The following is a 15,000-nucleotide window of genomic DNA, read 5'->3' on the forward strand; positions in this document are numbered from 1 at the left end:
GCTTTGCGGAGACTGAGGGAGATGGAGCAGAAGTCGCGACTGACTCACTGGTGCAAGTTGTGCAGATGATTGGCGATGATGGTGAACGACTGAGATCGAGTGATATCTGGACCATCGCCCGGCATCCATGGCCCAGGTGGCTGCCACTTCACTCAGTGACATGTAGACTGGATCCCATGACCTAGTGACGCGAGATCAGCCGCAAAAATAGGCAACTGGTGCGGAAACGAGACAGGGCCGCGGGACGTCCGCGCCTGCCTGCGGCTAGGAGCTTTCTTCCAAGAGTGTACTAATGTCATGGGTTGTTTTGGTAGCGCTGGGGCGAAAGGTGACGCCGAGGAACACAGAAGGCGGAAAGAAGCTAACAAGAAGATAAACAAGCAGATTCAGCAAGACAAACAAGTGTACCGAGCGACGCACAGATTGTTACTATTAGGTAAAGACATTCGCTGTTTATCGTCTGCTTAAGCGGCCATATTGGGTCTCGCTCCCTCCTTCCTCGCGCCCTTTAGGCCTCGTTTGACCCCGGGCGCCGCCGCCCACGCCCTCGGCTGGGTCGCGGCGCCCACATTCATGGTAGCTGGGAGGGTTTGGGCGTGAAGAGATGGGCGTGGGCGGGGTCGGGGGCCCGTGGGGGAGGTGTGAGGTGACAGATCTCTCGGGTCAGGAGAACCCGCTCCCACGCATGTTTGGGTGCCACAGCCTGCCCTGGCACCGCCGCCCGCGCCCGCCCCGCCCACGCCGCCCGCGCCCGCAACGGCCTCCGAGGGCGCGGGGCCTCGGGGACACGCAAGGGCGCCCCGGAGGGCTGCGGGAGGGCCGGGCGGGCACGGAGGCAGCGCCCGGGGCAGGTGAGGGCGGGGGCGAGGGCGCGGAGGGGGGCGGGGGAAGGATGCCATGAATGTTGTTTTCGAAAATGTTGGGGAGGAGGATCCCGCGGGAGCCTCGGGTATGTGCCGGGAGGGGCATGTGTGGGCAGAGTTGGGTGGGGCTCTCAGAGGGACCCTGGAGGTGGGGCAGAACTAGGGTGGGCAGGGGAGCTCTCGGGCTGTATGTGTGGTGGTCTGCTGTGGCTCGGCACAATTTGGGGTTTCGTAGCTATCGTATTCTGTGGTTCTGAGATTTGTAGTGTCGGGCGCAGTCACAGGGCTTGGCTCGGTTGTGTTCTGTGCCGTGTAGGTTTTTGTTGCCGGTTGATGTTTTCCTCTCCCGCAGTGTTGGATTTCTGGATATTTAACCCACGTAGGGCACCATATAGAAATGTCTACAATTGCAACACCCTTGTTTAAACAGAATCAGTAACTTTCTCTATCAAATATATATATATATATTATTTAATATGAATGTGATGTGGTTTTGATTTCGCTTTCGTTTTGTTTGTCCGCTTGATTTCGATCTCTGGTGTAAGGGCTTTTTTTTTTTTTTCTTTTTTTTTTCTAGTGTTGATTCTGTATGGTTTTGTGTTGATAGATGTGAACAGAGAGACTAGGCTAATGGAAAACTTCTAGATGTTTCTGTGTGTGAGAAGGGCTTGTTAGAAACCATGGGGAGCAAAAGATTTATTATATAGATATAGAAACCTATTAATTAGAGACGGAGAATGTAAAGGGCTTTTGACAACCAATATCGGTTAATATTGTGGCTCACAGTTTCCTTTCGTGTTATTAGTGGTATTATTATTGTTATTATTTACATTTTTTTCTAAGTCAAGATGTAGGCCATTTTGCTTTAGGTTTGGCAGAGTAATTTTGCACAGATTGCTTTCAGAGATTAAGATTTATATATATCTAGTAATATGTACTAAGGAATGAGGTTTTGCATGGGGAGACATACCTCGCTAGATTTTCTGAACAGTATGGGTAATTATTGCTGTCATACTATATATATGAAAGAATTCAGGTTACTTTTTCGATCATTTGCGTATGTTATCTTGCGATGTCTAATTCCAAAAGCAATTAATGACATTTCTGTACAGGGTATTGCCGTTTTTTAGTGGAATCGCATTGCTATTAGATATTCCATATATAGGTAATCATGTAATGAAATACCCAGTGTCATCCCTTTCATTAATCTAATGTATGGTTATATGAATCCCTGGTGGGATATGATTTTGCTTGCATGTATCTTCACCCCTTGCTTTGTGGTATTTAAATTAGACAAGCACCAGGAATGCTATGTTGGTACATCAGATGACCAGCAAAGTGGCTGATGCTGATTTTTACTTCCTTGTGGCTGTGAATTTCGCATATAGAAGAAATCTATGTTCATACCTTGCTTGTGAGGTGAGGTGTGTAGATGCCTACATGTAGTGTCAAATCAAACTGGATTCTTGAATGGCTTGTCATGAGTGTCTTCTTTGCTTGGTTGTCTTCTGTATAGGAAGAGGAAGCTTATTTTAATAATTTTTAAAGATTGTTTTAGGGTTACATTTACCTTTACCTGTCAGTTAATGTGTGCTAATGAAAAGCTTAACCTAATCATTGTTCTTGGCCCATGCGCTTAATAGTTATGGAAATTTTGTGAAAATCTGACCCATATTTTTCAAAGCAATCAGCTATTTATGTGGTGTGCCATAAGGAAGTAAAAAGCATTTTCTGAAAGAAAAGAATGTGTACTGATAGAAATTCATTTGGTATTATTGACAAACCTTGCCATTTCTAGCTTCATGAGAAGGTTCTGACAGGGTGAACATTAATGTGATTGTAGTTCTCTCTTTAAGGATAGGTTAAGACCTTTGGAAAGATAATGGCCCAAGGTACAATAAAGTCAAGTATATTGTCTTTACAATCAGACCAGTACCCAGCATTGCAAATTGCAAATTGGAAATATCTTCACTGAATATGGGCTATAAGAAAGGCTTTTAGGAGTATAAGCAAAAGGTTTTATGAAATAGTGTGATAAGGAAGTAAGGATGGAATACAGAGGAACATGCTCAGTTGTTTAATTAATTTAGAGTTCATCCTCAAAGATTGAGGTACAGAATGGGAATAACTTTTGATATTTCATGTTGAAAGTCATTGACATAGATTACGCAGTGTCTGAGGAAGCGATTTAGGAAATATTCTATAAGGGATATATACAGAGATTATAATGATTTTTTGCACTTGTTGGTTTTACAATCATGCTTGTCTAGCTGTTCATAGACTACTTGGCAAAAGTCCATAAAGTATGATTGTGAATTATCTGTCTTTGTTTGTTTGTGTCTGTTTTTTTATTGAATGTGTCAGCATGCTTGTATGTGTTCATGTGCATATGTCTTCTGTTATTCTTTTTATCACTCTTCATCAGTATTGTACTTATAGGTTAAACTTCTATGAATATGGAATTAAACAGCTGATTTTCCTTGCCTTTACTCATAAGATTACAATTTACCGTACAAAGTCTGTGTTGTAAAATTGTTATTAATGTATTAAGTGGAAAAACCTAAAAAACAAAAAAAGATGACAATTGCATACTTCTGAATGGAGGTAATCATTTGTGAGATAACAGTATTATAGCACAAGTAATTTAACAGTTTCACTATGTGATGGTTACACAGACAAGAAGGAAACATGAAAGATATTTAGTCTTATCGATAAAGAAAAGGAAGTCCACATATTATTCAATTTTCTGCTAATTTTATCAGTCTATGATTCTGAAGGTGGATCTGATGAGCTCGACTGTATCTATCTCAGATGTCTTAGATTTAGAACTTTGTGTTAAGGCTGTAGGGTTATGGATTGCATTAAAGATATATCACATAGTTGTAATGTATATTGAAAGTAGACACAGTTGTTTTATTGCTTGCTTTTCATTGATGTCTTGGGTCTGATGTCTGCATAGGTTAATATTAAAAGTTGGTTAGGGGGAATCAGAAGATTATGTGGAGTATTATGAATTGCTTGGCAAAGAATGAACTGTTGTACAAGGTTGCATAGGGCAAAGATCATGGTTTACAGTGCAATAATTATTGCAATGACTAACAATTTCTTAAATGTTTCATTGCTTTGCTGGATCTTTTACCAGGTGTTTCCATCACTGGGATTGGAGTTCAGTGGCACATTATGATTATCCTTTCTTTTTTGTACCCCCTTATCCCATGGATATAAAAAGAAAATGCTCTTGATCAATTATCAGCCAGAATTTGCACAGCTGGTATGGCTTGGTTGTGGTGTGAAGGGGTTTGCAAGGGGGGAGTCATTTCAGCGGTTGGCCCTCTTGTTGATAGGAGGTGCTTGTGTGCGTGTATTGTTGGCTGTGTGTTTTCAGTGTGGAGTTTTTATTGTTCAACAGGGAATGCACTCATCTGTTTTTTTGTGAAAATGGGTGCTTGATTCTTTTTTTTTTTTCTTCTTCTTCTTATTTCTCTCTCTTCTGTTTGTAAGTATTATCAGGGTTTGTTTCTTCTGATTGCAAGGTTTGGGTAATTATCAGTGGCAAATAAACTAGGCTGGATAGGGACCAGTAATGGAAAAGGGGTGTTGTTTGATTTATGGGGTGTCTTTATGACTAAGTTGAAATTCGATCGTTTATCTTGTGGCTTTTTATAGAATCTGTGTACCAGGTTATTTGCCTTTGTACTGCGAGTTCTTGCTTTTCTTGTTGCTTGAGGAGTTGGTGGGTATGTGTTTGTCCATTTTTGATTGTCTGTGGCTTTTCCATATTTGCAAAAAAGGGCTGGGTTTGTTGATCCTTTTTATTCATCTTATTTATTCAGGATAATCAAATGCCCTTATAAAAGACATTTGCAGAATAATTCTTTTCAACTTCCTGTGATATTGAGGCCTTTGATTAGATCTGTTTGATCTTAGCTGATACGGAGAGCAAGGATAAAAATGACAATGCCTTTAATTGTGAATGACTATATGCCCTCGATTGTAATTGACCATTCCCTGGATTATGAATGACTGTGTTCCTTTGATTATGCATGGCTGTATGCCTTAGATTATAAATGACTGTGCCATAGATTGTGAATGAGTGAGGCTTCAGTTATGAATGGAAGCCTGTCAGTGTTCAGTTATCGTATTAGTTTGTTTATTTAACCTTTAAATAAGGGAACAAAATTAGAAAACGATGCAAATTTTTTGGACTTTCAGATCTAGGAAAGAGAATAGCTCAACAGAAGAGAAAATGAAAGTACAATGATTGGTGGTCTCTTTGACAGTTATCCCCACGATTTTTTCTTGTTGAATAGAATCCCTAAAGAAATACTATTTTGCATTGTCATCCCTTATTTGAAAAGCATCTTGCTCTCTCCTTGTAAGTAGCTTCGGTGTGATGGCTTCAGATCGTTTATGAGTTGTTATTACTATACATTATAGAGAGGGTATCATATTTTACATTATTTCTATATATATATATGCATGCAGATTTCCTTTTCTGTTAAAGGGGAAATATGTAGTATTTTTGTTGTGGGTTTTGCATTGATTTTATATTTGCTCATTACCAAATGGAATGGGTTACAGGCTGTCTTCCTTTCTCCCTCTTTCACTCTGGTTTTCCTTCTTCCCTCCCCTCCTTTATTCGCTGGTTTTATTGCCTTTCTTTTGCTTTTACCTGTTTGATTTCATTGTTCTTCATTTTTTTATTCTGTTGTTTCTGCTTTTTCTTCTGTTTTTTGTTATTCCTTCTTCCATGTTGTGATTATTGCCTTTATCTTCTTTGTCTCCTCCTCCTCCTTTAACTCTTTCTCCTTCCTCCTTTATCCTCTTTCTCATGCACACACACACACACACACACACACACACACACACACACACACACACACACACACACACACACACACACACACACACACCCTTGCACAGCACACACACTCCCATGCACAGTACACACACTCCCATGCACAGTACACACACACTCCCATGCACAGTACACACACACTCCCATGCACAGCACACACACACTCTCCCATGCACAGCACACACACACTCTCCCATGCACAGCACACACACACTCTCCCATGCACAGCACACACACACTCTCCTATGCACATTACACACACACTCTCCCATGCACATTACACACACACTTCCATGCACAGTACACACACACATACTCATGCACAACACATACACATACACTCCCATGCACAGCACATACACACACACTCCCATGCACAGCACGTACACACACACTCCCATGCACAGCACATACACACACACTCCCATGCACAGCACATACACACACACTCCCATGCACAGCACATACACACACACTCCCATGCACAGCACATACACACACACTCCCATGCACAGCACATACACACACACTCCCATGCACAGCACATACACACACACTCCCATGCACAGCACATACACCCACACTCTCATGCACAGCACATACACACACACTCCCATACACAGCACATACACACACTCCCATGCACGGCACACACACACACACCCTTGCACAGTACACCCACACACACACACTCCCATGCACAGTACACACACACACACACACTCCCTTGTGCAGCACACACACACTCCCATGCACAGTACATACACTCCCATGCACAGTACACACACTTCCATGCACAGTACACACACATACTCATGCACAACACACACACACACACTCCCATGCACAGCACATACACACACACTCCCATGCACAGCACATACACACACACTCCCATGCACAGCACATACACACACACTCCCATGCACAGCACATACACACACACTCCAATGTACAGCACATACGCACACACTCCCATGTACAGCACATACACACACACTCCCATGTACAGCACACACACACACACACACTCCCATGTACAGCACACACACACACACACACTCCCATGTACAGCACACACACACACTCCCATGTACAGCACACACACACACGCACTCCCATGTACAGCACACACACACACGCACTCCCATGTACAGCACACACACACACACACTCCCATGTACAGCACACACACACACACACTCCCATGTACAGCACACACACACACTCCCATGTACAGCACACACACACACACTCCCATGTACAGCACACACACACACACTCCCATGTACAGCACACACACGCACACTCCCATGTACAGCACACACACACACACTCCCATGTACAGCACACACACACACTCCCATGTACAGCACACACACACACTCCCATGTACAGCACACACACACACTCCCATGTACAGCACACACACACACTCCCATGTACAGCACACACACACACACTCCCATGTACAGCACACACACACACACACTCCCATGTACAGCACACACACACACTCACACTCTCATGTACAGTACATACACACTCCCATATACAGCACAAGCACACACACTCCCATATACAGCACAAGCACACACACTCCCATTCACAGCACGCACATGTACACTCCCATGAATTGCACACACACACACACACACACACACACACACACACACACACAGACACACACACACACACACACACACACACACACACTCCCATGAACAGCACACACACACACACACACACACACACACACACACACACACACACACACACACACACACACACACACACACACACACACACACACTCCCATTAACAACACACACACACACTCCCATTAACAGCACACACACACACTCCCATTAACAGCACACACACACACTCCCATTAACAGCACACACACACTCCCATAAACAGCACACACACACTCCCATAAACAGCACATACACACTCCCATAAACAGCACATACACACTCCCATAAACAGCACATACACACTCCCATAAACAGCACATACACACTCCCATAAACAGCACACACTCATACGCACTCCCATTAATAGCACACACACATACACAGTCGCATAAACAGCACACACACACATACACACTCCCATAAACAGCACACACACACACACACTGCCATGCACAACACACACACACACTCCCATGCACAACACACACACACACTCCCATGAACAGCACACACACACACTCCCATGAACAGCACACACACACACTCCCATGGACAGCACACACACACACTCCCATGGACAGCACACACACACACTCCCATGGACAGCACACACACACACACTCCCATGGACAGCACACACACACTCCCATGGACAGCACACACACACACACTCCCATGGACAGCACACACACACACTCCCATGGACAGCACACACACACACTCCCATGGACAGCACACACACACACACTCCCATGGACAGCACACACACACACTCCCATGGACAGCACACACACACACTCCCATGGACAGCACACACACACACTCCCATGGACAGCACACACACACACACACACTCCCATGGACAGCACACACACACACACACACTCCCATGGACAGCACACACACACACACACACACTCCCATGGACAGCACACACACACACACACACTCCCATGGACAGCACACACACACACACACACACACACACACTCCCATGGACAGCACACAGCACACATACACTCCCATGGACAGCACACAGCACACATACACTCCCATTAACAGCACACACACACTCCCATTAACACACACACACACACTCCCATGCACAGCACACACACACACACTCCCATGCACAGCACACACACACACACACACACACACACACACACACACACACACACACACACACACACACACACACACACACACACACACACACTCCCACACTCCCACACTCCCACACTCCCACACTCCCATGCACAGCACACACACACACACACACACTCCCATGCACAGCACACACACACACACACTCTCTCTCTCTCTCTCTCTCTCTCTGTCTCTGTCTCTGTCTCTGTCTCTCTCTCTCTCTCTCTCTCTCTCTCTCTCTCTCTCTCCCATGCACACACACACACACACACACTCCCATGAACAGCACACACACACTCCCATGGACAGCACACACACACACACACTCCCATGGACAGCACACACACACACACACTCCCATGGACAGCACACACACACACACACTCCCATGGACAGCACACATACACACACACACTCCCATGGACAGCACACACACACACACACACACTCCCATGCACAGCACACACACACACACTCCCATGCACAGTACACACACACACACACTCCCATGCACAGCACACACACACACACACTCCCATGCACAGCACACACACACACACACACACACTCCCATGCACAGCACACACACACACACACACTCCCATGCACAGCACACACACACACACACACACACACACTCCCATGCACAGCACACACACACACACACACACACACACTCCCATGCACAGCACTCACACACACACACACACTCCCATACACAGCACTCATACACACACACACACTCCCATGCACAGCACTCATACACACACACTACCATGCACAGCACTCATACACACACACACTCCCATGCACAGCACTCGTACACACACACACACTCCCATGCACAGCACTCATACACACACACACACTCCCATGCACTGCACACACACACACACACACACACACTCCCATGCACAGCACACACACACACACACACACACACACACACACACACACACACACACACACACACACACACACACACACACACTCCCATGCACAGCACTCACGCACACACACACTCCCATGCACAGCACTCACACACACACTCCCGTGCACAGCACTCACACACACTTCCATGCACAGCACACACACACACTTCCATGCACAGCACACACACACTCCCATGTACAGCACACACACACTCCCATGCAAAGCACACACACACACACCCATGCACAGCACACACACACACTCCCATGCACAGCACACACACACACTCCCATGCACAGCACACACACACACTCCCATGCACAGCACACACACACACTCCCATGTACAGCACACACACACACTCCCATATACAGCACACACACACACTCCCATGCACAGCACATACAAACACACTCCCATGCACAGCACACACACACACTCGCATGCACAGCACACACACACACTCCCATACACAGCACACACACACACTCCCATGCACAGCACACACACACACTCCCATGCACAGCACATACACACACTCCCATGCACAGCACACACACACACTCCCATGCACAGCACACACACACACTCCCATGCACAGCACACACACACACACCCATGTATAGCACACACACACACACACCCATGCATAGCACACACACACACTCCCATGCATAGCACACACACACACACTCCCATGCATAGCACACACACATACACACACACTCCCATGCACAGCACACACACACACACACACACACACACACACACACACACACACACACACACACACACACACACACACTCCCATGCATAGCACACACACATACACACACACTCCCATGCATAGCACACACTCACACACACACACACACACACACACACACACACACACACACACACACACACACACACACACACACACACACACACACCCATGCATAGCACACACACAAACACACACTCCCATGCACAGCACACACACACACACACTCCCATGCATAGCACACACACATACACACACACACCTATGCACAGCACACACAAACACACTCCTATGCACAGCACACACACACACACCCATGCACAACACACACACACACTCCCATACACAGCACACACACACACTCCCATGCACAGCACACACACACACTCCCATGCACAGCACACACACACACTCCCATGCACAGCACACACACACACACACTCCCAGGCACAGCACACACACACACACACTCCCAGGCACAGCACACACACACACACACTCCCAGGCACAGCACACACACACACACACTCCCAGGCACAGCACACACACACACACACACACACACACACACACACACACACACACACACACACACACACACACACACACACACTCCCAGGCACAGCACACACACACACACACTCCCAGGCACAGCACACACACACACACACACTCCCAGGCACAGCGCACACACACACTCCCATACACAGCACACACACACACTCCCATACACAGCACACACACACACTCCCATACACAGCACACACACACACTCCCATACACAGCACACACACACACACTCCCATACACAGCACACACACACACTCCCATGCACAGCACACACACACACACACACACACTCCCATGCACAGCACACACACACACACACACACACACTCCCATGCACAGCACACACACACACACTCACATGCACAGCACACACACACACACACTCCCATGCACAGCACACGCACACACACACTCCCATGCACAGCACACGCACACACACACTCCCATGCACAGCACACGCACACACACACTCCCATGCACTGCACACGCACACACACTCCCATGCACAGCACACACACACTCCCATGCACAGCACACGCACACACGCACACACACTCCCATGCACAGCACACGCACACACACTCCCATGCACAGCACACACGCGCACACACTCCCATGCACAGCACACGCACACACATTCCCATGCACAGCACACACACACACACTCCCATGCACAGCACACACACACACACTCCCATGCACAGCACACACACACACACTCCCATGCACAGCACACACATAGACACACTCCCATGCACAGCACACACACACTCCCATGCACAGCACACACACACACACACTCCCATGCACAGCACACACACACACACACTCCCATGCACAGCACACACACACACACACTCCCATACACAGCACATACACACACACTCCCATGCACAGCACACACACACACACACTCCCATGCACAGCACACACACACACACTCCCATGCACAGCACACACACACACTCCCATACACAACACACACACTCCCATGCACTACACACACACACACACACACACAAATTCCCATGCTCATACACAAACTCCCATGCACATCACACACACACACACACTCCCATACACAGCACACACACACATCCATACACAGCACACACACACACATCCATACACAGCACACACACACTCCCATACACAGCACACACACACACTCCCATACACAGCACACACACACTCCCATACACAGCACACACACACACTCCCATACACAGCACACACACACTCCCATACACAGCACACACACACACTCCCATACACAGCACACACACACACTCCCATACACAGCACACACACATACACACTCCCATACACAGCACACACTCCCATACACAGCACACACACACACACTAGGAGACACAGCACACACACACACACACACACTCCCATACACAGCACACACACACACATACACACTCCCATACACAGCACACACACACACATACACACTCCCATACACACACACACACACACACACACACACACACACACACACACACACACACACATACACATCACACACACACACACTCCCATACACAGCACACGCACACACATCTATACACAGCACACACACACACTCCCATACACAGCACACACGCACTCCCATACACAGTACACACACACACTCCCATACACAGTACACACACACACTCCCATACACAGCACACACACACTCCCATACACAGCACACACACACACTCCCATACACAGCACACACACACACTCCCATACACAGCACACACACACTCCCATACACAGCACACACACACACACACTCCCATACACAGCACACACACACACACACTCCCATACACAGCACACACACACACACACTCCCATACACAGCACACACACACACACTCCCATACTCAGCACACACACACACTCCCATACACAGCACACACACACACACTCCCATACACAGCACACACACACTCCCATGCACAGCACACTCACACTCCCATGCACAGCACACACACACCCTCCCATGCACAGCACACACACACACTCCCATGCACAGCACACACACACCCTCCCATGCACAGCACACATACACACTCCCATGCACAGCACACATACACACTCCCATGCACAGCACACATACACGCTCCCATGCACAACACACATACACACCCCCACGCACAGCACACACATACACACCCCCACGAACAGCACACACATACACACCCCCACGAACAGCACACACATACACACCCCCACGCACAGCACACACATACACACCCCCCCGCACAGCACACACACACACACTTCCATGCACAGTTCACACACACACACACACCCATGCACAGTACACCCTCCCATGCACACTACACACACACACACACACACACACACCCATGCACAGTACACACTCCCATGCACAGTACACACACACACACACACACACGCACACACACACTCCCATGCACAGTACACACACACACACACACTCCCATTCACAGTACACACACACACACACTCCCATGCACAGTACACACACACACTCCCATGCACAGTACACACACACACTCCCATGCACAGTACACACACACACACACTCCCATGCACAGTACACACACACACTCCCATGCACAGTACACACACACACTCCCATGCACAGTACACACACACACTCCCATGCACAGTACACACACACACTCCCATGCACAGTACACACACACACACACACACACACACACACACACACACCTATACACAGGACACACACACACTCCCATGCACAGCATACACACACACTCCCATGCACAGCATACACACACACTCCCATGCACAGCATACACACACACTCCTATGCACAGCACACACACACACTCCTATGCGCAGCACACACACACACACTCCTATGCACAGCACACACACACACTCCTATGCACAGTACACGCACACACTCCTGTACACAGCACACGCACACACTCCTGTGCACAGCACATGCACACACTCCCGTGCACAACACACACACACTCCTGTGTGCAGCACACTCCCGTGCACAGCACACTCCCATGCACAGCACACACACACTCCCACACACAGCACACACACACACTCCCATGCACAGTGCACACACTCCCATGCACAGTACACACACTCCCATGCACAGTGCACACACTCCCATGCACAGTGCACACACACACTCCCATGCACAGCACACACACACACTCCCATGCACAGCACACACACATACTCCCATGCACAGCACACACACACATACTCCCATGCACAGCACACACACACACACACTCCTATGCACAGCACACACACACTCCTATGCACAGCACACACACACTCCTATGCACAGCACACGCACACACTCCTATGCACAGCACACGTACACACTCCTGTGCACAGCACACGCACAGACTCCTGTGCACAGCACACGCACAGACTCCCGTGCACAGCACACGCACACACTCCCGTGTGCAGCACACTCCCATGCACAGCACACACACACACTCCCACGCACAGCACACACACACACTCCCATGCACAGTACACACACTCCCATGCACAGTACACGCACTCCCATGCACAGTACACACACTCGCATGCACAGTACACACACTCGCATGCACAGTACACACACATACTCCCATGCACAGCACACACACACTCCCATGCACAGCACACACACTCCTATGCACAGCACACACACACACTCCTATGCACAGCACACGCACACACTCCTATGCACAGCACACGCACACACTCCTATGCACAGCACACGCACACACTCCTATGCACAGCACACGCACACACTCCTATGCACAGCACACGTACACACTCCTGTGCACAGCACACGCACACACTCCCGTGCACAGCACACACACACACTCCCATGCACAGCACATACACACTCATGCACAGTATACACATTCCCATGCACAGTACACACTCCCATGCACAGTACACACACTCCCATGCACAGTACACACACTCACATGCACAGTACACACGCACTTCCATGCACAGTACACACAGTCATGCACAGTACACACACTCCCATGCACAGTACACACGCACTCCCATGCACAGGACACACACTCCCATGCACAGGACACACACACTCCCATGCACAGGACACACACTCCCATGCACAGGACACACACTCCCATGCACAGGACACAC

The 15,000-nt window shown here is 48.2% G+C and overlaps 1 protein-coding gene across 1 annotated transcript in view; it reads left to right on the forward strand.

Moving 5' to 3' along the window:
- Positions 1-18: 18 nt before the first annotated feature.
- Positions 19-15,000, forward strand: part of Galphas (G protein alpha s subunit) — a gene marked incomplete in the record, with an annotated part of 84,210 nt that continues 69,228 nt past the window's right edge. The window contains 1 exon segment of the mRNA XM_070117998.1: positions 19-436. Within this exon segment, the coding sequence (XP_069974099.1) occupies positions 298-436 (139 nt within the window).

This window comes from Penaeus vannamei, chromosome 41 (assembly GCF_042767895.1).
Source record: "Penaeus vannamei isolate JL-2024 chromosome 41, ASM4276789v1, whole genome shotgun sequence".
Taxonomy (NCBI): Eukaryota; Metazoa; Arthropoda; class Malacostraca; order Decapoda; family Penaeidae; genus Penaeus; species Penaeus vannamei.